The following is a 25,557-nucleotide window of genomic DNA, read 5'->3' as shown; positions in this document are numbered from 1 at the left end:
TGGATCAGAACACAAGTCAAGGATTATCTGTCTGACCAGTGCACTCTTTTAGAAGCAGTTCAGCAGATCAGGAGTCCATTTTGAAGCTCCATAGAAAACATCTAGGGGGGAAGGCAGGTTGTCCTCGACTTACAACGGTTTATTTACTGACCATTGAAAGTCGCAACGGCCCTGAAAAAAGTGACTGATTCCCCTTTTTCACACTTAGGACCTTTGCAGCAGCCTGATGATCGCAGGATCAAAACATGGCTGCTGTTTCATATTTATGACCGTTGCTGTGTATCCTGAGGTCAGGTGACCCCCTTTTGTTTCTAACCGATTCACGCCCAGGCATGAAAACGTGCTGCTCAGACATACTTTTCTGCCCACACTGAAAAAAAATTAGAGGGAACATTGCCTCTGGCCCCCTGCTAACACTGACTATGACTGAACGGAGAGGTAGGAGGCAAACCACCATAGGACAGTGCCTCCCGCTCTTAACCCCTCCAGCTGGTGCAGAAGGATGCCATGGTTGATGGTATCAAAAGCCGCTGTGAGTTCAAGGAGCACCAGGATAGAGGAATAACCCCTATCCCGAGAGTGCCAGAGATAATCTGTCAGCGTGACCAAAGCAGTTTCTATACTGTAGCCGAGTCTGAAACCTGACTGTTGAGGACCCAGATAATTGGCTTCATCCAAGGGCCATTGGAGCTGGAGCAACACCACCTTCTCAACAACCCTCCCTATAAAGGGAAGGTAGGAGACAGGATGATACTTGTGGATCCAGGGAAGGCTTTTTGAGGAGGGGGCATACAACTGCCTCCTTGCAAGGAGCCAGAAAGGACTCCTCCCTTAAAGAAGCATTGACAATCTGCTGGTCCCAGCCCCATGTCACCTCCCTGTTGGCCAAAACCAGCCAGGAGGGACACGGTTCCAATAAAAAGATGGCGAAGCTCACAGCTTCCATGCCCTTGTCCCACTCATCAGATGTTACCAAGTCAAACTTCTTTATCTTATTTTTATTTTATTATTATTTACTTAAAAGTCTTAAAAGAGTTCTATAATCGAGTTTTCTACTTATTCCCCTTTTAAAGGTGTGGTAAATCTAATGCTCATTTTATCCATTGCAATCATTATTTGTTTCATTTTTAGTGTGGTATTTTGATAAAAATGTTTAAGATTTCTTTGTGGTCCATTTTATGCCACTGCTTCATGAACTATACTGGTTGCCAGTTTGTTTTCGGGTACAATTCAAGATGTTATCACCTTCAAATTCGTGCATAGCATGGGCCTGTCCTACCCACACTGGGAAAGGGGTCTATGTCGGATCCCATTAGTCTTGGAATTTTGGCTTGCAGGATCTGTAGAAGAGTCTTCTCTGCCCTGGCTCCAGCCCTCTGAAACATCTTATCCCCTAAGACAAAATTGGCTCCTATTTGCTTGATGTTTTGTAAATGTCTTAAGACCTGGCTCTGCCAGAGGGCATGGGGACCCAACAGGGGAGCTTCACACTGGAGGTAGTTGACTAATTAAAACTTAACTATCCCTCTCCCAAAGTCTATTTCCCTCCTTGCCATCTTGTGGTTAATGATTCCATCTGCTGTGGTTTGTTGTTTTTTATGATTGATGATTTTAACATTTTCTAATTTTTTTATGTTGTAAGCGCCCAGAATCATTGGACATGAACAAAAAAATACTTTCATAATTTATGGTTTAAATTCCTACTATCCCAAAAAAGCAAACATTCTAAGCAAAATACAGGATACCATTTGTTTGCATACTTTAAAATTTTAGTTTAAGGTTATACTAGTAAGTTAATAGTCATGAATGCTAGTAGTAACTCCTATATCAGTTATGGCGAACCTATGACATGGGTGCCACAGGTGGCATACAGAGCCGTATCTGCTGGCACTCAAGCTGTTGCCCTAGCTCAGCTCCAACATGAATGTATGTGCCAGCCAGCTGATTTTTGGCTCACACAGGGGCTCTGGGAGGATGTTTTTGGCTTCCAGAGAGCCTCTGGGAGAATGGGGGAGGGTGTTTTTATCTTCCTCCAGCTCCAGGGAAGCTTTTGGAGCCTGGGGAGAATGAAACATGAGCCTACTGGGCCTACCAGAAGTTGGGAAACAGACCTTTTCTGGTCTCCAGAGGGCCTCGTGTGTGTGTGTGTGTGTGTGTGTGTGTGAGGGAAGCTGTTTTTGCCCTCCCCAAGAGTTGAATTATGGGTGCATGCACGCTCTTTTGGCACATGAGGGGGAAAAAAGGTTCGCCATTACTGTCCTATATCTTTACAGAAAATGGGCATCGGATCAAATGGGGAATTTTGAAGGTCGAAATCCACACAACTTTAATGTACAGTGGTACCTCTACCTAAGAATGCCTCTACTTATGAACTTTTCTAGATAAGAACTGGGTGTTCAACATTTTTTTACTTCTTCTCAAGAACCACTTTCCACTTAAAAACCCGAGCCTCCGAAACTGTAACTGGAAAAGGCAAAGACTCTGTAACCAGAAAAGGCAAAGCCTCTGTGGGACCTCTCTAGGAATCTCCTGAGAGGAAACAGGGCTGGAAAAGGCGGGGAGAAGCCTCTGTGTGACCTCTCTAGGAATATCCTGGGAGGAAACAGGACCTCCACTCTCCCTGTGGTTTCCCCAATCGCACCCATTATTTGCTTTTACATTGATTCCTATGGGAAAAAATTGCTTCTTTTTACAAACCTTTCTACTTAAGAATCTGGTCATGGAACGAATTAAGTTTGTAACTAGAGGTACCACTGTATATTGAAATACAGTACAGAATCTGCCTTTACAGAGCCTACTTATTTACACAGAGCCTACATATCTACACATTTGAAAAGTTGGGAAAAGATCCTTATGCCCATTTTTAGTGCTTATAATTTGTTCAGTGGTTAATGGAATTATTTAAATTCTACTTTTCATAAGAATGTCAGTTGTATGTCACAAACAGAGAAAGAAGCAAAACTTGAGAAATGATAATTGCTACTATTTCTTTCTGATTTGCTAAATAACAATTTTATGTAGACTCAACCACATTCACAACTAGATTTGACTTATACTTTAAACCATACTTATTTCAGTTATGATTTCAGTATCAAATGTTTACATAAAAACCACAACCATTTAAAAAAGTCATTTTTGTGGAAACCTCTATACCATGTGAATGATATTTGTATTTCTATTAATTTAGAATGTATATATATTTAGGTTTTTCAAACATGGAAAAGATATTCTAATCTGCAAAAATTTCATTAGAAATAAAACTGAACTTTAGCTATACATTTCAATACAGAATGTGATTTATAGTTCAGAATTTAGTCATAACACATTAAATTCTAAAAAACAAATAAATATTCCATTTTTAAAATTGAATTACAAAGTTAGACTTTGTAATTAATTCTCCATAAGTATATATATATAATACTTATGGAGCAAAATACTTAATCAAATCCACAGCACATGCCCAGGTAAGATATGCAAGCATGTATCCAATAAATTTTGTTTAATTACAATAACTGATTTGCATAAATTAGTTACTATATTAATTTCAAACACCTAGACATGTTCAGTCAGAATTCAAATAATCAGAGGGTAGCAAAGAGAAATTTTTGTGCCTCTGCAGCCCAGATCTGGTAACCACAATTAATCTCCAGAACAATTCCTCCATGTTCATGGTGATATTTTTTCAAGCAGCAGATAAGGGTTGAGGAAGAATTGCAGAACAGTAAACTTATATATTTAAGTCTATACATAGACTGATATACAAATATAAGTGTCCCAAACTCAGAAAAAAAATGGTAGATTACTTACTGTTTCATATGCTGTGATAATTTTTTTTAAAACTTCTGGAATAATCCCTTGCAATTCCATTGTGGGATATTGATCGTTGAGATTTATCACAACCAAGGTTGTATTATCAGATTTCACTAAACGGCTAGATACTGCCAGAATACATTGTATAAGATTTGCTACTGGAGCAAGCCCACACAACTCTTTGAATGAAACTATTGCATTCTATTTGGAAGAGAGGGGGAGAAAAGATGAAGTGATACTAGTCAATATATAGACTTCAAATATTTTTGCAGCATTTATAACAAATACTTGATATTGTAAATACATATTGAAATGTTGCTAAGGAACCTATTCACTTGTAATTCACATGAACAGCTTGCTGCCTAATGCAGAAAAATACTGAGGTATTTGTATTGTAATTTTATATTATGGTCTCTATTTCAAAACCTTCTATGTTGTAAGCTAATATTTTCCATACAACCTTCTTATCCCTGGAGATTTAAATAACTGTGGGTCATTCACTTAATTAGTGAGGTTTTCTTTTAAAAAGTCAATAATTACTTATTTTGCATGAAAAATATGAGATAAATGTTTTTATTTTTTCCATTTGTTGAATCTCAGCTCCACTTAAAATTCTGATTACTAATTAAATTAAAGACAGTAGTGAAATAATGATTGCTATTCCATTATATAAATGAATTAAAAATATTAAAACTTAGTTAAGGCAACTAAATAAGCCTTTATCTGCAACTGTGAAATTAAAAACCTAGGAAAATATTTTTTCCACAAATAATTTTCCACCAATCATATATTTTAAATTCTTTGTTAATAAAGATTTTTGTAAAGATAGATGGGTACTTATGGCAAGGAAATGCAATGTTACAAATGCAAGAAAAATGAAGGAAAGAAAATGACTCCTACAGTACTATTTAGTACTAAACACAACTCCTGATATACAGTGGTACTTCATCTTACGAACTTAATTCATTCTGTGACAAGGTTCGTAAGAAAAGTTTGTATGAAACAATGTTTCCCATAGGAATCAATGTAAAAGTGAATAATGTGTGCAAGCCCATTAGGAAAATCCAAAACATTAAGGCTTTTTTAAAAAAAAGAAAAAGTGATGTGCAGACGAAGTGGAGGCGATCGGAGTGGGGACAGAGGCGAGCCACTTTGCCCACCCGTGATTCCTACTTTCACATGTATGCCAAAGCCCAGTGCAATAGAGAGCTCAAGATACACATTGCCCTTGCTATTTATTATTAAATCCCATTGCTTCTTTTCCCCCCTTTCTCTCTTTCCCCCCTTCCTCCCACTTTATGGGGCACTTCTCCCACCCTCCCCACCCATGTCCAGCTCCCTTGCCTCTTCCTTCTGCCATCTTTTTTTCTCGCTCTCTCTGGCTGGGGGCTTCTAAAGCCTGGAAAGAGAGAGTTAATGCCGGTTGCCCCTCCTTTAGCTGGCTCGCTGGTTGGATCTCCCTCCCACCCCTGATGCTCCATCCTCCTCCATCTCCCTTTATTGCCCCATGTGTTGTTCGGGGAAGTAGATTTGCTAAAGAGATCCACTTGGGACGGCAGCAGGGAAAGGAGGAGGCTCGTGCGCCCTGGCTCTTCTCCCTGGAGCTCCAAAGACATGGCTGGAAAAGGTGGTGGGTGATGGATGACCAGGGCTCCCACAGACACCTTTTGGCAGCGAGATGGTCTCACCCCCTCCTGCCAGAAACCTGCAAAGGGCCAAAGCTGGGTGTGGGGAAGGGCAGAACTTTCAGCTTCTGGATGGACAGGAGAGCCCGGAGCCGCCACCTTCCCACCCACCCGCCTTCCTAGTCGTCCCCCCCCATCGCCAAACATCTCCATTCTCCTAAGGTCGGGATTGGAGAAAAATGGCAGCCTAGTCATTGGTGAGAGATTTGTATTACAAAGTAGCTGGATGGGGGTTTGCATCAGGAACTATTTTCTAAGCACAATTAAAACCTCTCTGATTTGGAATGCGTTGGTTGAGGGGAGGGGGGAGGGAGAAAGGTGTGTGTGTGTGTGTGTGTATGTTGGGGGAAGCAAGCAAGCCAATCCGCTATCAGATCCTTTAGCCAATTGGGGGGGTTAAATTAATGGGGCGGGGGAGTGCAGGGGGGATTAGGCTCTTTAGAGCAGAGGTCCCCAACCGCCGGTCCGCGGACCGGGACCGGGCCGTTGGGGCTTTTCAGCCGGTCCGCGGCGCCAGGGCCCCCTCGGCCTTTCCGCACCACCAGCGGCGCTCCCCCCGCCAGCCAGCCAAGCCCCGCGCCCGCCGGAACCGGCTCCTCGCTCGCCGCCCGCCGCGTTTGCAGGAGGTGGGGAGGGTTGGGCGACCCGCCAAGGCCAGGAGGGACGCCGCTGCCCCCCCTTCCCTCTCTCCGCCCGCCGCTGCGCCTCCTTGACGCCGAGAGGAAATGCCGGCAAAGGCTTTCCTCAGCGGAGGCCGGCGAAGGTGATATTGAATGTCGGGGAAGAACGGGCGGTTGCGCGCGCTCCCTATCTCCCTGCTAGCCCACTCGGAATATTCAAAATAAGAAAAACCTTTGCCGGCGAAGGCTTTTCTTATTTTGAATATTCCGAGTGGGCTAGCAGGGGGATAGGGAGCGCGCGCAACCGCCCGTTCTCCCCCGACATTCAATATCACCTTCGCCGGCCCCGCCTCTCCTGCAAACCCCCTTCTGAGAGCCCGGGGCGAAAGTGCTCTCGCAAAGGTGAGGCGGGCAGGGCGTGCGCGCGTCATCGCTGAGAAGAACGGAGAGAGAACGAGAGTGAGTGAGAGCAACAGACAGCAAGATAGAGAGAAAGTGAGAAAGAGAGAGTGAGAAAGGGGGGGAGAGAAAGAGATAGCAAGAGAGAGAACAAGAGAGAGAAAGAGCGTGAGAAAGAAAACAAGAAAGAGTGAGAGAGAGAGAAAGCAAAAGAGACAGAAAGAAAACAAGAGAGAGAAAGTGAGAAGAGAGAGAAAGAGGGGGAGAGAGAAAGAGAGAGGGGGGAGAGAGAGAAAGAGAGGGAGAGGGAGAAAGAGAGAGGGAGAGGGGGGAGAGATAGCAAGAGAGGGAGAGGGAAAGGGGGAGAGAGGGGGGAGAGAAAGAGAGAGGGAGAGAGAGAGGAGATAAAGGAAGAGGAGAGAGAGAAAGGAAGAGAAAGAAAGAAAGAGGGATAGAAAGAGAGAGAGAGAGTGAGAGATGCTCAGTGAGCCTTTCTTTGAAGTTGCCTTTCTTTCTTTCTTTCTCTTTCTTGCTTTCTTTCTTGCTCTTTTTCTTTCTCTCTTTTACCTTCCCTTCCTCTATTTCTTCTTTTCTTTCTCCTTCCTACCTTCTTCCCTTACTCTCCCCTTTCATAAGTTTCCTTGCTTCCTTCCTCTGTTCCTGTCCCTTCCCCCTTTCTTTCTTTCTTTCTTTCTTTCCTTCCTTTCCTCCCTCCATTTCTTGCTTTCCTTTTCCTTCCTCCCTTCTTTCCTCCCTCATTCCCTTCTTTCACTCCTTCCTCTCTTACTCTCCCCTTTCACACCTTTCCTTGCTTCCTTTGCACCCTTCTTTTGTTCCTGTCCCTTCCCTCTTTCCTTCCTTCCTTCCCACCCTCCGTCCATTCATTCACCCATTCCTCTCTTGATCGCCCCTTTTACGGCGCCGCTGACAGCTAGCTCCCCCCCCCCACCGGGCCATGGAAAACTGGTCTAGCTTAAAGCCGGTCCCTGGTGCAAAAAAGGTTGGGGACCTCTGCTTTAGAGGAACAAAGAAATGAGGTCTATCAGCTTGGAAGTGAGGCTGATAGACCAGTGCTCTTATTCCAAATCGGAAAGATTTTAATTGTGCTTAGAAAGTAGAACTGGATGTACAAAAAAGGGGAAAACCCCCTGATGCAAACCCCCGTCCAGCTACTTTGTAATACAAATCTCTCGCCAGTGACAAGGCTGCTGTTCTTCTCCAACACTGACCTTAGGAGAACGGAGATGTTGAAGCTTTTTTTAAAAAGCCCTTGGAAAACCTCTGTCTGAGCGGCGTGAAGGAAAAGAGAGGGAGAGAAAAGACATTTCGAAGCTGCGAGGTTCTGTTTGGTGAAAACAACCCAACTTGTTGTTCCTAAAACAGAAAAGGTGTCCTTTTAAGAGCTGGTGGACCATTCGTTAACATCTCAGTTAATACCCCACAGTGGATTTGGTTGTTTTACTTTGTTCCATGTGCTTTCCAAAAAACAAACACCCCTCAAACTTTGACCTGATGGTTATACAGCCCAGAGCAGGAGTTAAGGGGAGGGGGGAAGAAAGGTGTGTGTGTGTGTGTGTTTTGGGGAAAGTAGGCAAGCCGATCCGTTATCAGATCCTTTAGCCACTTTGCATCCCCGCCCCCAACCCAACCCCCCCATGCATTAACATGGGGCGGGGAGACAAAGAACGGGCTGACCTTGTGCTCTCTCTTGGGACCTGCATCCTTAGCCGGGGATCTCCTCATCTCTCGCCCACCCTCCAGTCTCCCTCTGCTGCAGACTCACGTGGGGAGGAGACGGGGGGTTTCCCTGTCTGCTTTTCTGGCCACTGCAGGTGTGGAGAAGAACCGTTGTACCTACCTGAACGGTCTTCTCAGTGCACTGGAAGGAGAGTCCAACATGGGTAATACTCCAATTCTATTGGTAGAGACTGAGTTAAGATTAACATATTAATGAGCACCGCCCCCTCTGCTCTCCCCATGAGCCAGTTTTAAAACGAAGAAACATAGTAAGAGGATAACCAATTTTTTATTGTTAACAACTAATAACTGACTAACTGCCTACTCCGGCGTCCCTGCACCCAAACTCTACCGGGTGGGTTTGGACTCTCCTTCCAGTGCACTGAGAAGACCGTTCAGGTAGGTACAACGGTTCTTCTCCATTGCATCTGGAAGGAGAGTCCAACATGGGATATACCAGAGATTTACGGCCCATGGGAGGGAAAAGGTCTTGTCAGGGACGTTGGAGATAAACAAACTCTTTGTAACACACGTCTCCCAAATGCCGCCTCTGCAGAAGCGAAGGAGTCCAACTTATAATGTCGTATGAAGGTCGATGGAGCCGACCACGTTGCAGCTCTACAGATGTCGTCTATGGACGCCTGGGTGGCCCAGGCCACTGAAGTCGCCGCACTCCTCGTCGAGTGAGCAGTCACTCCCGGCGGAACCGATTGGTTACGAGCTCTGTATGCGTCCCCAATACAGTCCCTGATCCAACGACTAATGGAGCTTGATGAGAGTCCAAGTCCCTTTTTATCCTCAGCAAAGGAAACAAACAACTTTTCTGTCTTCCGAAAGCTCTCTGTGCGTCTAACGTAAATCTTGACCGCACGGCGTACATCGATCTTATGCCATCGCAATTCCGATGGGTGATTGCCATGTGTGCAAAAATCAGGCAGGATGAGCTCCTGTTTCCTGTGGAACTCTGAATTTACCTTCGGTATGAATGAAGGGTCCAATCTCAGCACCACTCGGTCAGGGTAAAATACGCAAAGGTCAGGTCGCACTGACAATGCCGCTATTTCTGACACTCTTCGAGCCGACGTAATAGCAACAAGGAAGGCAGTCTTGATCGACAAGAGTCGTAATGGTATGGTTCTCAATGGTTCAAACGGTGGTTTTGTCAAGGCCTTAAGGACCAGTTGAAGGTCCCAAGACGGGAATCTCCGGATCGGCGGAGAATGTTGGTTTACAGCTCCCCGTAGAAAATCCTTAATCCAAGGATGGTAAGCCAAGGAGCGGACACCCTCAACCTGTATCATGGTTGCGAGGGCTGCTACGTGCCGTTTAAGTGTATTAGGGGCTAAGCCCCGATCCAGTCCAGTCTGTAGGAACTCTAGAACCGTAATCACTGAGGCCTGTTCAGTATTGATTTGGTGTTTGTCGCAGAAGTCGCAGAAGGCTGCCCATGTCGTCTGATAAATCCGAGAGGTAGATGGGCGCCTTGCCGCTTGCATGGTGTCTATGACCTTTTCCGGTAGTTTTAACCCTCGTAACCTGACCCGTTCAAGTGCCAAACGGTCAGTTGAAGCCACTGGGGATCTGGATGTTGTAGGTTCCCCTGTCTGAGGGCTATCATCCGGTCCGGAATTCTCCAAGGGGCTGACACCGACAGTGCCACCAGGTCGGAGAACCACGGACGTCGAGGCCAATGAGGGGCCACCAGCAACACCTCCGCTCTCTCCTTCAGGGTCTTTTCCACTACCCTCGGTAGTAGGTTCGTTGGCGGAAAGGCATAAAGAAGTCCTGGTGGCCAGGCTGACAGGAGAGCGTTGACCCCTTCTGCGCCCTGTTCTGGAAACCTCGTGTAGAACCTCGGAAGTTGGGCGTTCGAGGGGCTGGCAAATAAGTCCACCAGTGGAAGGCCAAACCGACTCACCACCTGTTGGAACAGAGCCGGATCCAGTCTCCATTCTGACGGATCCAAGGTGGAGCGGCTCAGCCAGTCCGCCTGTGTATTGGAAATCCCTGCGATGTGTTCCGCTGTTAGAGACCGCAGATGTTGTTCGGCCCAGCGGAATAGTGCCTCCGTCTCCTCCATGAGACGCCGCGACCTTGTGCCCCCTTGGTGATTCAAGTGAGCTCTGGTCGCCACATTGTCCGTAAGCACCAGCACGTGCTGTTGATGAACCAGGGATGCAAATGTCTTTAGCGCTAGGAAAACAGCCTTTAACTCCAGAAAGTTTATGTTGACCTCTGAAAGGTCCTCTGCAGTCCACAGTCCTTGAGCCATATGAGCTCCAATGTGAGCTCCCCATCCCGTAAGACTGGCGTCGGTTGTCAAAATGACCTGATCTGTTATCTGGAAGGGGGAGCCCCTGCTTATGGCGGCCGAAGTCCACCATTGGAGGGACTCCCGGACTCTCTGTGGTAAGCATACTTGTCTGTGTGAGTGGCTCACCTTGCTCCTTTGGGCTGGAAGCAGGAACCACTGTAGTGTCCTGATATGGAACCTGGCCCAGGGAACGATGCCAATGGCTGACACCAGAGTCCCCAGTATTTTTGACAGCAGTGACAGTGTTACTGGTCCTTTGCGAAGACCGGAAATTAGTCGCCGGATATTGTCTTGTCTCTCCGGTGACAACGACACCGTGCCCTCTTGAGTGTCGATAATTGCTCCCAGGTGTAGTAATCTGGTAGTCGGTACTAGCTGGCTTTTCTCCACATTGATTGTGAAGCCGTGCAGTTCTAAGGTGTGAATAGTCTCTTTGAGCTCCCTTTCTGCCGCTACCTGGGATCTGGACAAGATGATTATGTCGTCCAGGTACGCCATCAGTCTGATGGATCGAGCCCTTAAGCTGGCAGTCAGTACGTCCAGGAGCTTTGTGAACGTTCTGGGGGCCGAGGACAGGCCGAATGGCATGGCCCTGTATTGATAGTGCTTCCCTTCGGTGACAAATCTGAGGAACCTGCGATGGTCCGGATGGATAGGGACATGCAGGTATGCCTCCTTGAGATCGATAGATGTTAAGATGTCCCGGTATCGAATGGAAGCCAGAATGGTCTGCAATGAGTGCATCCTGAACCTCCGGTATTTTATGAAAAGGTTCAGTTGCTTCAGGTTGAGGATCAACCTGCAGCCTCCTGAGGGTTTGGGAACGATGAAAATCATGGAATAAAATCCCTTGCCCTCGTCCTGTTGCGGCACCGACTCTATGGCCTGGATTTCTAACAGATGTGAGATTTCCTTGCGTAACTGCAGTTGCTTTGGAATGTCCCTTGGTGTAGGACAACGTATGAAACGGCTGGGAGGTGTTTGGATGAATTCCAATCGGAGCCCTTGTGTAACTGTTGCTGTGGCCCACCTGTCGGAGGAAGTCGCCTGCCAGGCCCTGCAGAACCCCTGCAGCTTCCCTCCGATGGGCTGCGGGCTGTTCGCGTCATTTCGTGCGTTTGAACCCTCTTTGAGAGTTACCACGAAAGGGCCTCCTGGACTGATGATAGCCTCTTGTCCTATCTTGATAGGAGCCACGGTCACTCCTATAGGACTGTTGGTTGTATTGTCCCTGCGAGAAGGTACGTTGGTTTTGTGCGGAACCGGTGGAAGTCTCCCAGCGAAAGGACTGCCTCCTTGAGTACGGCGTGAACCTTCTATCCGGCCTCCTGTGAGCTCTAGGAAGGACCTTCCTCTTATCTTTGTCTTCCACCAAAACCTTCTCCAACAGGTCCCCAAAGAGGGTGGAACCTTGGAAGGGACCGGAGGCTAGGCGCCACTTAGATTTAAGATCTGCCTGCCAGTTCCGTAGCCACAGCAGGCGACGTGATGACAACGTGGTTGCCATGCTTCTGGTGGCGAACTTGGCCGCGTGGAGAGTGGCATCCGCCGAAAATTCTGTCGCCGCCAGTAGTTTACTTAAGTCCTGGCGGAGGCGCCCGTCCTCGGGCCCTAGGCGGGATTGCATTTCCTTGATCCACATGAGGGAAGCGCGGTTGATGAATGATGCCGCTGCTGCAGCCCGAAATCCCCAGCCAGACATCTGGTGGGCTTTACGGAGTAATGTCTCCGCCTTCCGTTCCTCCGGTCGTAAGCATTCCCCGGTCTCTGAGGGGACCAACGCGCTGGAGACCAGCGTAACGACCGGCTGGTCAATTGGGGGAAATTCGAGCAGCTTTTCCACCTCCTCGTCGAAAGTATAAAATTTCCTCTCGAGGGTGGAAGGTCCCTGAGCCGCCGCAGGCTGCTGCCAAGGTCTTTTGATCCCCTTTACGAAAATGCCTGATGCAGGAAAATGGTCAGACTCGGGTTGAGGCTCGTCCAGTAGGGAGGCTGAAGTTTGACCGGACTCAGTGGCTTCCGGAGTCTTTTCTGAACCCGGCAGGTTCATCACTTGCTTAGCCTTAGACAATAAGGTTCTGAAGAGTGCTGGCTTGAACAAGCCAACCGAAGGGGCCTGCTCTGGGGCAGCCTCATCCTCGGAAAAGCCATACTCCGGTTCACTTTCCTCAAACTGTTCTTGTTCTTCCAATAGAGAGCCAAAACCCGAGGGGGGCGGAACCGACCATGCATCTGGAGTGTGTTGTGGAGGCCCTCCATACTGTTGAGCCCCGGGAGCCTGCGAGTACGCATTCGCGATAAGGTCCTGCAGGTCTGGGGGTAAATTGTGCCACGCCCCGGGCTGGGACCGTAAGCCCGCCGCTGTGGGCGTGAAGGTAGCTGATGGCCCCTGAAGGCCTCTTGGTGCCTGTGTTGCTGAAGCTGGCCTGGCCCAGGATGTGCTGGGTGAGGGCATCACTTGAGGCAGGGGTAGAAACTGCCTATCTGGTGACCAGTCTTTCTCAGGCGTAACCCCTGAGGGCCCAAAGGTGGATGGGGGTGACATAGGGTCCAAAGGATGCCTTTGAGTCAGAGGAAGACCCCCTGGAGGCGATTGAAGTGCTGCTTCCAGCTTTTGTTCTAGCGCCTTAATGCGCTTTTCAGCCTCTTTAATGGAGGATGAGGAAGCAGATGAATGCTTTGTCTTTTCCTTGGCTTTCCCCTTCACCTTGTCCTTAGGGATGGCAGGAGAGCCTGTGACCTCCTTTCCCTGATTCTCCTCCATATTACTCACGGTTGGGAGTGAATTATATCAGGCTAAATGTTGGCTGACCTCCGGTGGCTTGGTTCTCGCCTGCCTCGTCAGCAAAAGCTCCCAAAATGGCGTCTCGGGTCTCCCCGGGTCTGCCCCTGCGCACTAGAGCCATCTGGCTCATTCGCGCTCTTTCGCCGCCTGCCCAGCTGTTTTTCGCGCCAAAAAGGCGCTTGCCGCTCTAGCCGCTCCCCAAAATGGCGGTGCCCAGCCTCCGCGACCTTCCGGACCGCTGCTGGGTCCCTCCGTCGCCGGGCGGCTGGAGAGTGGGTCTTCTTTGCCCTCTCCCGGCTCCTCAGGCCGGTTCTTGCCCGCTTCGACCCCGCGAGGGGCTCTGGCGGTTGCGGCGGTTGCGGCGGGCGCGGCGGTAGCTGTTCCGGCTTCTCCGGCAGCTTGGAGACGCTCCGATCTCCTCGCGTCTGCCGCGGCTCGGCGCTGACCTCCCTGTCAGCTGTAAGGCGCTCGGCTTTCCTCGCTCCGTGCGAGACGCCTTCAAGCCTCCCAGTGGGGGGGGCGGACCCCCCCACCTTTGGCTGACAGCCCCGGTATGGTCTCGGAGACCAGGGACCCCCAGGCTGGTTGCTTCTCTTCGGGGTGCTCCCACTGGGGGAAAGCAACAACCCCTGAGAAGGTTCGTTGGGGGTGTTGCCCGCTGAGGGCAGAGACCCCTGACCGTCTGTTCCTCTTCCATTGCAGCGTCTGAAAAACAAAGAAAAGGATTAAAACGGTAACAACATTTTACATATTTATTTTTATTATTTTAAGGTTACTAAAAACCCCTAAGCTACAACTCAGTATGTCTCTACTCTAAGACTGAGTTTTAAAACTGGCTCATGGGGAGAGCAGAGGGGGCGGTGCTCATTAATATGTTAATCTTAACTCAGTCTCTACCAATAGAATTGGAGTATTACCCATGTTGGACTCTCCTTCCAGATGCAATGGAGAAGGAGGGAGGGGGAGATGATGGAAGGCGCTCTATTGTTCCAAGCTGGCTAAATTTCCCATTTCGTTTGCATGGCGTGATCGCCTTATCTGACAAAGGAGGCAAAGATGCAAAGAGTTGGGGGGGGGCTCAGGTATCTAGGGAGGGGTCCTATCGAGAGAATGGTGATGGTGATGGGAGGGTGGTTGAGAAACGCTTTTTCATGCTCTCACCCCACCTGCCCCGCCAAAAGGGAATTGTGAGGTGCAAGGGAAACGGGAAACTTGGCCATCCTTGGGCACAAAAGTGCAGCTGGAACAAGAGCACCTTCCACTGTCTCACCCTCCCTCCTTCTCCACGCCTGCAGTGGCCATAAAGGCAGGCAGGGCAACCCACCGTCCCCTCCCCAGTGAATCTGCAGCAGAGGGCAACTGGGGGATGGGAGATGAGGAGAGCCCCGATTAAGGACGTGGGTCCCAAGAGAGAGCGCAAGGTCAACCCATTCTTATTACCATCACAAAACTGGGGAATCCCTGCAGCGGCGGCAGGCGGGGAATCCAGGTGGGGGCCACAAGCAAGGAGAAAACCCAGCAGGGGCAGTCACAAAATGGCGGCATGCAGGGAATCCCGGCGGGGCGGCAAGCAGGGGGGAAAACCTGGCAGGGCAGTCACTAAGCAGGGGAATCCCTGCGGCCATAAGAGTGCACACGCAGTGAGAGAGCTCACGTACCCGGGCTCGGGTTCGTAAGGTGAAAATGTTTTTTAAGACGAGACAAACAAATCTTAAACATCGGGTTCGTATCACGAAAAGTTCGTATGATGAGGTGTTCGCAAGACAAGGTACCACTGTACATTGCAAATTATTGCTAAAAATAGACAACTGCTATTTCATAAGGAAGAAAAACAATCCATCATTTTAAACTTGAAATTACTGTGTTAAACACACTGCTAAAATAAGGAAATAGGTTCATTTACTTGATTGACATAAGTTTACATGGTGTTTGGATTCATCAGCTATTTTAATTCCCTGTGCCAGTTTTCTTTCGGAAAATTGCCCAAGGATATTATCTGGCAACAATTTTTATACTGAAGGACTGACGTTTAATTATTGACTGAATGTTAAGTTACAATTAAAAGCTTCTTCTCATCTCTATGTATTCCAAGTTTACATAAGCACTATTTACTGAAGAGGTTATATACCCTCAGTAAAAATATTCAATCTTAAAATAAAAATAATCTGCTTACATTTCATTTTCTTGAATATGCTCTTTATTATATTTTTTTATCCCACCTGTATTATTTTATAATAATGATGAATATACACAATACTCCTCCTTCCTATTTTCTTTCAAATTTTTTCCTCCAACTGTGTGGTACATTGAGCTGAAAATGATTGCCTGGCCGAAATACCATATCCTGCCTATAAGCCTTGGTGCCGCAGTGGCTAGAGTGCAGTATTGCAGGCTACTTCTGCTGACAGCAATTTGACAGTTCAAATCTCACCAGGTTCAAGGCTGACTCAGCTTTCCATTCTTCCGAAGTGGGTAAAAGAACCCAAATTGCTGATGACAATATACTGCCTCAGTAAACTGCTTAGAGGACACTGTAAAGCACTGTAAAGTGGTATATAAGTCTAAGTACTATTGCTATGAAAGAAGATGGAAAGTCATACCTGCATATTTTCTCTCAAATCTGTGGCATCACATATGGGCTGAAGAGCATTCTTGAATACGTCATCAATACTTTTAATCCACAAAGTCCTCATAGAGGCATATTCCCTGGATTTCTTGCTTTTTCTAACAGAAAGTCCCCGTTTATGAGGTTTCCCTCCACCTCTTCGATTAGTAATAGCAACATGAACAAACAAGAAAGCATATGCTAGAGCTTCTCCTGTTAGAGACTGAAGTGGGATATGACGATAACCTGGTTGTAAGCATTCAAAAGGAATTGTGTACTGCCCAATGAATTCATCTCCAATGTAATCATCATCTAACACAACAAAGCGTACCATAGCTAGTTCAGGTAGATTAATCTGAAATTCAAAACTCTCATCAAAAATAGGATTGTCTCCATTTTGGTGGACAGTTTTTGTTCTTTGTTCTGCACAGTCTGCTGGAATCCCATGGATTTCTACATATACATAAGGATCTACTATGTCACCTTTGGCACCTGAACCTTTTGGCTTTGGAAAATTTTGCCCACTAATAATCTTAACATGAAGAAGTTGGGGTGATACACCAGGCACAGAGTCCTTTGTATTTGCACTAAAGAAAGATACTTCCTCCCGCATGATAGCAGGCCGCAACACATAGCCACAATTGCCATTTTGTCGAAACCAGCCAATGTTGAGATCCATCATCAGTCCAGGTGTCTGAAAGTTCATTGCCACAATTTGACAGCCGCATTTCCAAAAATCCTGTGGGTTCATATTGCTTGAATCAATCCTCATAGGGTTTGGGAAAACTCTTGCAAGAAAGCGTTTATTATAATTCACAAAGTCTCCAGGATGTTCATTGGCATATTTGGTAGCAAGCACTTCATTAAAAGAACATATTTCCCAGTGCTTCTGAAGTTGAAATGAAACCTGAAAATTTTTGAACTGAACTGATTTACATAGACTTACCAGTTCTGATAGTTCTTTACAAAGTTGAAATCGTTTTATTAGAATAACATTCTGTAGTTCCGCTGCCTCTTTTCCCATTTTCTGTGACATTTCTGCTCCTTCATCTTCATCTGTAACATCTCCCTCTAGGCCAGAACAATTAGATGATAACTTCTTGGCTTTAATTAGTATTTTTCCTTTAAGATATTCAGGAGATGGTAAATAAGGTTCCTCTGTATTTGGAGGATTTGTATATAGTTTATCCTCCAGGATTTTCTTCATATGCTGGACCATCACATTTTGTTGCCTGAGGGAACAATGATTTTCCAAACATAAAATAAGAGGATACTCCGAGGCGAAAAATGCATATGTGTTAATTATGTCAATTACACTTCGGAAAACTATTTGTGAAGTCATTGTGTGACCTGTATAAATTACAGGCTCATAGTCAGGACCATCCCACACATCCAACTCAACACTGCGACATCCCATTTTTAGAGCACGAATATAACCAGTGATATCAGATGGTCCTCGAAACTGATCTTCTATTAAGTATGTGTTGTGAGAAGAATTTATGAAATAATGAGATAAAGGCTGGTTCATATCTTGGCACACTTTTTTATGCTCTGGATCAAATATATGACATTCTGGGGAAGTAAGATAATTTGTAAAGCCATCTATGGAGAGGCAGCCTCTTTCTTGACCTTCTTTAGATGGTTCGAATTTGTGAATAATATCAAGGCTAGCCTTCTCTGTGACATGAGCCATACCCTGTTCTGCTTCTAAAAATATCATAAGGTCCTTGGTATCAAGAAATTCTTTATTACTAGAAAACTGAACTAGTAAGAAATATATCTCAGGACGAGTGCAAAGCTCATGGAAAACTTCAATAAATTCATTCTTTGTGATTTCTGTATCGCATTTGTTTTTTGATCGCTGCAGTTCCTTGAATTTTAATTCAATTTTATTTGTTTTTAAACCAGGATTTGAATTTTTTATAAACTGCACAGCTTTGCCCAAGGATATCCGCCCCATATGATCTATATCTGTTTCATTAAACATTTGGGAGACCCATGAGGTACGCATTTTATCCTGACTACTTTCTAGCATATCCAATGTATGTTTTTCATAAGATATCAAGTACCTTAAGCCAGTAACCCAAATATTTGCAACATCTGCAGTGTTTGCAACTAGATCCAGAGATTCATAATTGTCTCCATAAATAATAGAAAATGTACTATCTTCTGAAATTTGGTCAGAAATTCCATTGCTACGAAAAATGTCTGTATTTTTCCCTATTCTCACTTCTTTGATTGATTTGATGTCAATCTTTGCTTTTTCAGGATCCTTTTTTGAAGGTTCCCATCTTAGTGACTGCATATCTGCATCTAAAAGAAAGTATCGATGGTATATCCGAGAGTTGGATCGAACTTTTCTCAGTTCTGAACCTTCAACCATAGCATTGATACAGTCACTTGCACTACTTATCTTCTTCTCAGTAGGCATGCTGCTGAACGAGACTGTTTTTTTCCGTTCCCTTTTTTGTTTTGTGCCATCCTGGAAATAGAGAAGAGAGAATATATAAAATTACATGGTAGTGAAAGATTATAGAAGGGGACAATCTGCAGTAGGGTGAATGGATTCAATTACAGTAGCAATGAGGACACCATTAGAAGATTCAAAAGATCAGGTTACAGATAGATCATAACAACTTGATGGTATATAATCAATCAATCAATCAAAATAATATTGTACATGGATAATCAAGTCAGCAACATCTCCCCATAAGCTAAGTCAGGTGAAATGTCATACTAATATATCCTACTAATGTAATGTCATAAAATGATAATAGAGTGGAAAAGATCTATAATCATCAAGAGTAAAAATAATTTCTGGTAATGGAATTAAAAATAAGTGTTCTTTTCACATTGCAAGTAAGATAGAAGTAAAGTTTCGGTGGATGCAAAGGAGGAGATTTAGGAGCGGCTCCCACCAGCTACAATGGCAAATGTTTCCATCTGTACCAAGCTTGACCTATCCTTTCCCCACCTAAACATCAGGCCAGGGTCTCTATTCATCTGTGGACTGGATACTGGTGTCAAAGCTGCCAGAAGCAATTGATATCAGACTAACTCCCCCCCCCCCGAAGGCTGATAACGAGGGAAGCAGAAAGACATGAAAATGGCAGTTGCAAGTGGCAGGGAGTAGCAGCAGTAAGAAACAGTGAGCATCTTCCTTTGATTTTATTAAACAGCTTTTAAATAGCAAATTTCCTAGGGAATATCAGCTGGAGTACTGGTGACTGACATAACAGAACTTTTAAAAGTGACTGAAGTGACTTTTAAGGTCATTGGAATTGGTGAGTAAGAAATAAGCATTGTAAGAACTGGCTGCAAGAAATCTGATGTTTGCGAGGAGAGCAGTAACAGCAACAGCCAAGCACCCGAGCAAATCTGAAGGTGATATATGGAGCGTGGAGGGAGAGGCTGGTGTGGACAACTGTCGGAGAGGAATAAATTAGCCATCTTTTGAACATCATCAGGATAGACTTGACTCCAGGAGGTTAACCAAACAACCATTGAATATGGAGAGAGGAGGATTGAACTTATACCCTTAGATAATGAGAACTTATATCCAACTCTCAAGACTCAGACGCTGACTATCATACTAGTGAACTTTTGCTTATTTGGAATTTCAGCCTTTATTGTTATGGAGACTTCAGACATAGTGGGGAGGAATTCTCGCAGGGGACTCCTTTATTTTTTCAGGTTTTTATCTAGCATTGGTATGATTATTATCACAGGAACGAAACTGACTGATTTAACATCAGCTCAGGGGAACTATTTGATTTTGACAACCTTTTCAGCTGATGCAACCTGGACTAGAGTCTACCTTGGAAGAGCCCAGATTATCCTTGCTTTTGTGTCTACATCAATTATTAGATTGCAAAAAAGGGCAAGGCAGATTACGTTTATTAACCTTGGTGGGCATGGGTAACTATTTTCAACATTTTAATGTTTTATACTAATTTATATCAATTAGCTATATGATTGGATGTATATATGTTATATGATAGGTTGAATGTTGGAGTGAATGGCTTTTGTTCAGATGGAGAGAAATGAGTGGTTTGACAAAATATTAATTTTAAATGTATATTTTTATTATTGTTGTATTTTAAGTAAATTAATTAACTGAAATAATTAAGGAAGATTGATTTTAATATTAGATGAATGGATATGACTGGAAGTTTGAATGTTTGAAATGAATGGGATGAATGGAAGGGTCAGTCTACCTGGCGGCCTGAAGGCAGGAGGAGTGGGGGAGCCTATCTCTGGGGTGGTAGAGGGCCGGAATATTCCGATCTTGCTGGGGAGAGGCAGATATGGCGGGAGACATGGGGTAGGCCACTCTCGGAGAACAAGGGACTGCTGCTTCTCTGGCCCCATGGACTCAGCCCAGAGAACTGGTGACAAGCAAAATCTGGCCACGGACTCAGGCTGTTGCTGCTTAATGCCAGGTCTGCTATAAATAAAGTTCCCCTCATCCAGGATTTACTCCTGGAGGAGGAGGCAGACCTGGCATGTGTGACTCAGACCTCACTGGGTTCAGAGGGAGGAGTTCCTCTCTCTGAAAGGTTCCCAGCTGGGTTCCAGGTGTGGCACAAGCCGCGACCCCAGGAAAGGGGGGAGGGGTGGGAATTATAGCCAGAAAGACCATCAAGCTGTGTAGGCTTGCTGCCCCTGAGATTGTGGGTTGTGAGTCCCTTCTTATGAGTTTGGGCCTAGGGGTACAGGTGGACTTGTTGCTCATGTACCTGCCTCCCAGCTGCCTATCAACAGCCCTGCTTGCACTACTCAAGGAGGTAGCCAGGTTGGAGGTGGAGTACCCCAGACTTATTGTCTTGGGGGATTTTAATCTGCTGTCACTCGGTGAATCCTCCGGGTTGGCGTAGGAGTTGATGGCCATCATGGCAACCAGGGATCTGACTCAAGTAATTCAGGGTCCAACCCATGAGAGGGGGCACGCTCTCGACATGGTATTCCTCTCAGGGCAGCTGAGTAATGATCTGATATTAAGGGGCTTAGAGATGTTGCCTTTGTCATGGTCAGATCATTTTCTATTGCGGCTCGATTTTAAGGTTCCAATCCTTCCCCACAGGGAGGCGGAACCGATTAGGAGGTTCCGCCCCAGATGCCTGATGGATCCAGAAGGTTTCCAAAGGGCGCTTGGGGTTCTGCCAGATTCGTTTGTACACAGTTCGGCAGAGTCCCTTGCTGCAGCCTTGAATACAGCTGCGTCGGAGACCTTTGCGACCTCTCTGTGGCAACAGACCCTAGAGATCTCCTTGGTTTATTGAGGAGCTCCGGTGAATGAAACGACAGAAGAGAAGTCTAGAGAAGTGTTGGAGGAAAACCAGATCCAAATCTAACTGAACACTTGTAAAAGCTCATATTAAGATTTACAAAGTGGCAATCAGGTCGACAAGATGTGCATACAATGTCGGCCTGATTGTGTTTGCGGAATCCCACCCAGCCGCCCTGTTTAGGGTGACTCGCTTCCTCTTTAATCCGTGGGGAGTTGAGGAACCCTTGCAGGGTAGTGCTGAGGCATTTAACAAGTTTTGCGCAGATAAAATAGCTCAAATCCGGATTGATCTTGACTCCAATTGGAGTACAGAGGCGGCTGACGTCAGTCGAGGTGACAGAGGCTCATCGTAGTCCATCCGGTTTGGAGTGAGTTTGACCTGATGACACCTGATGAAGTGGACAAGGCAATTGGAGCTGTGAGTTCCGCCACCTGTCTGTTTGACCCGTGTCCCTCCAGGCTGGTTTCGGCCAGTAGGGATGTGACACAGAGCTGGGTTCAGATTACCAATGCTTCATTGAGAGAGGGATCCCTTCCGGCTCACTACAAGGAGGCGTTTGAAGAGGGATGCAGCCATAGAAGCCAACAGGACCCAAACAGCCATCTGATATGCCTTTTGAAATAAAAGCTCCACCTTGCGGTCCTTGGGTTTAAGGCCCTCTGCAATCTCACCTGGGAATATTGCCATAGACCAGGCTGGCCACTGGTGGGTCCAAGGGCGGAAACTGCAACACACCTTCTATTTCAGGGGCAAATCATAGAACTTACATTCTGTGGCTGATGGGCCCGGAGCCACCACTGGTTGGCTCCAGGCTCATTTGATGTTGTCAATAAAGATCTTTAAGGGAGGGAAAACATCTGACTCCCTTTCTGGCTCAGCAAAAAGACCAGCTGTTGGATCAATGCCAATGGATGGTTCAGATGATTTGTCAGCCACCCCTAAATTGGCAGTCATCTAAGCTTTGTGTAATACATTTTTAAACAAAGCTGGCTTGAACAGTCCAATATAGGCTGGCTGTTTAGGACCACATCCTCATCTTCAGAAAAATCCTTATCTGGGATACTTTTGTCTTCCTGGGACAAGGCATGAGTATGCTACGGCCGCAGACCATACTTCCTGTGCTGGGGCTCTAACACTGGAGAAGGGAGAACACTGTTGCATACCAGTTGAAATGCCCTGAGCTTGCAATCATATCCTGTAGAGATGGCAGGAGTTGTTGCCAGGTGTCAATATCAGGACATAGGCCTGTTGCCATTGGCATGAATGTGCTGAAGGAACAGCCCTTGCAGCTGTTTGGAATTGGGTCTGAGTTGGAATGGTGCCTTCCACCCTCTGAGGACCCAAGGCATCGGTAGGTGCTAGAGGCTGTGCCATCCCTAGATGGTCAGGGGACCAATCCCTATCTGTGGCCATCCCTGCAAGGTGGGCCAATGGTGATAATAGTATTGGTTGCAAAGTCAAAGCTAAAGGTAGCTGAATTTGAGAAAAAGCTGGAACAAAGGCCTGCTTTTGTGTCTGCTCTATCTGTTTCTCTAGAGTCCTTGCCCTCAGATGAATGAGTTATCTCCTTGGCTTTCATGGGAGTGGGAGTGGTGGAAACCTTCTCCCCAGGGTCTGGATCCCCGTTTTCAGTCATGATGGTATATGTATAAGCTGGAGGTAAGGTAGGCCAAAATAAACCACAAGGAAAAAGTTCTAGTAGGCCTTGCCAATAACGATCCCTCCATATGGGGGAGAGGAACTCACCCCCAGGTGAATTGGTAAACAGTCTAACTCAACTAGCAGTGAATTGCAGAAGTTAAATTACACAATCATAACTTTTTCACAACAAGCCACAATGAAATTGGCTGCAGGCACACTGCATCTTGTCTCCAAGGGTGCTGAGAAATGTTCTAATTTTTTTCGGTGTGGGTGGAAAAGTATAGTGTTTGAGCGGCAGTCCCTTTGGGACTGGGCGACATAGAATAATTAATAAATAAATTGTTGTGGTTGGCTCTGGCCCAGCTCCTGCCCCAAGTAATGTGGAGGTGGATGCAGGGGAAACATCAACATGTCATAGGCCTGTTTTATTGCCAACAGAGGCAGGTAGTGCAGTTTCCTCGGACGAAGAAGGTGGGGGTGTCTTGGAAGAGGGGGGCTTGGCACACAGCCCAGGAAGCCAATCTCCATTATCTTCGGTCGATTCGGATGCGGACGTGTTGGACCCACGCAGACGCAGAGTTATGCGTAGAAGAGACCAATTGAGGACATATTACAGGAGATAAGAGAGGCCACCTGTGTTTGAGTGGGGTTCTAGTAATTAGAACTACTGATACAAACAGCTGCGTGTTGGTTTGGCCATTGTGGAAGATTATCTGATCGCAGTTCTTCAGGACCGTGTTTTGCTCTTTTCCAGACTTTATTTGTTGATTTTTCATGCCTTTGAAACCAGAGCAAAGTATGTGTGTCTCACTTCGTTGGAAGGAGGGCTGTGAGGTTTCTTCACAGCTGCTAGCTAAGTACTTAAGGACTGATTAAGGGCATTGTACAGCCTACAAGGTTGTTTTGGGACGAGTGCTCTTTGCAATACAAAGAAGGTGTTTTGTTTCTTTTGAATTTTGTGATAAAGAACATTGTTTTGAATTTTCAAATGTGTGTGTGTCTGAAATTTGTACCCTTGAATTTTCGTGAGGCTCATACCAGAGAGCCCGGCAGAACAATCAATCAATGAATAAATAAATAAATAAATTTTCATGCCTGAGTGCCTGATTTTTTTTCACAGATGTCACCCAAGGAAACTTATTGCATAATTATTTGGGGCTCGGTGCTGGGGCAGAATAAGGTCCCTTCCCACTAAATTATTCTGTTATTTTATATTTCAATTAATATCATTATCCTCTTATAAATCCAGATAGGCTGTCATGCCTACTCCTCTTTCTTATACATTCTTCTTAAAAGAAACAAAAAACCCTTATACAATTTTTTCCTAATTAGGAAAAATAAATCCCTTCTTTTTTATTAAAAGAAACTAATAATTAAAAAAAACCCAAAATCTATTACTATTAAAACTAAAACAACCAGCAAAACCAACAACACAATTATTAATAAATCCATGTTTTAAAATCTTCATTTCTTAAACATTTATCATAGTATTATAGTAATCTAATAATACTATGAAAATCTATTTGAACACATCTGAATATTTCCATATTTACTTTTCTATAATTTCATTCAATATTTCCAAGCTCAATTAATTTTCAGGCACTTAGCATTTACTATTATTAACTTTCATCAATCTTCTACATTTCCAAGTATATTTTAAATTCATAATGCAAAGTCATAAAATCATACAGTACATATCATAAACCCTTTATTTATCCCATGTATCTTCCATTAATTTTAACTATGTAATTCTATATAATTCTAAAATTCTAATCCAATTTTACAAATTAATACATCCTAATATTAAAGAACATCTAGATATATCTTTTATTATCATTGCATAGTCAAATCCATATTTAATAATCAATCATCCCTCCTCAAATTTCTATCGCTCTTGCCAAAGGGAAGAAACCATGTTTTTTTTCAGTAGGTTGCATTTTTCTTTTGATATTTGTTATTTTTCTTTTTAATTATAAGCTACCAAAGGTTTTTACACAGCTGAGAGACATGAAAATTAAAGTATATTAAGAAATTGGGTGATTGATATTGTTTTTCTGATCTTAATCTGCAGTAAAGAAATTTTGGTTTTTAAAAAACCCACCATATTTTGCCTCTGAGAATTTCAAAATAAAATACTGTGTGTCTGTAACAGTGACCTCGGAATGGGGCAACTCCATCAATATCAAAATGCCACTTAAATAGTTGAGCTAGTTTCAAACTAGATTTTAAGGAACACACATCCTTATACTATGATTGAGTTTTAAAAACTGACCTTCTGGGCAGCTAGAGGGCGCTCTTCAATTTGAATAAGTTAAAACTCAGTCCCTAGCAACTGACTAGAATTTACCCATTTTGGACTCTCCTTAGCAGAGCATCAGAGAATAGGGTAACAGATGCAACTACTATGAATCATCCTTACTGTATTTTTTGAAGAATAAAATGCACAGGAGTATAGGGCACACCTTAATTTTGGGGGAGCAAAACAAGAAAAAAACAATTCTGGGCATTTAACTGGAATGGATGGCATGGGAAATGATTTTTTATGGGGGCAGAAGAGGGATTTGGCAGAGTAGGCTCCACTTCTGAGACCCCCATCCCCACTATCTTTCTTCCTATAGTAGTTCTAGCCACTGAAAGCCTGGCTTTCTTGCAGCAAGACCTGATAGGCAG

General features: G+C 45.2%; 1 protein-coding gene across 4 annotated transcripts in view; it reads right to left on the bottom strand.

Annotated features, from left to right (window-relative positions):
* The window catches only part of PLCL2 (phospholipase C like 2), a 122,454-nt gene that overhangs the window by 42,487 nt on the left and 54,410 nt on the right, over window positions 1-25,557 (bottom strand). For all 4 annotated transcript variants that reach the window (XM_070728968.1, XM_070728970.1, XM_070728967.1 and 1 more), the window contains exons 3-4: window positions 15,951-18,437; window positions 3,808-4,011 (exon numbers count right to left, since the gene is read on the bottom strand). In XM_070728968.1, the coding sequence (XP_070585069.1) occupies window positions 3,808-4,011; window positions 15,951-18,437 (2,691 nt within the window). The remainder of the gene's footprint in view (window positions 1-3,807; window positions 4,012-15,950; window positions 18,438-25,557) is intronic.

The sequence above is a fragment of the Erythrolamprus reginae genome, chromosome Z (assembly GCF_031021105.1).
Source record: "Erythrolamprus reginae isolate rEryReg1 chromosome Z, rEryReg1.hap1, whole genome shotgun sequence".
Taxonomy (NCBI): Eukaryota; Metazoa; Chordata; class Lepidosauria; order Squamata; family Dipsadidae; genus Erythrolamprus; species Erythrolamprus reginae.
Note: the sequence above shows the minus strand (reverse complement) of the source record. Positions and strands in the feature narration are given on the sequence as shown.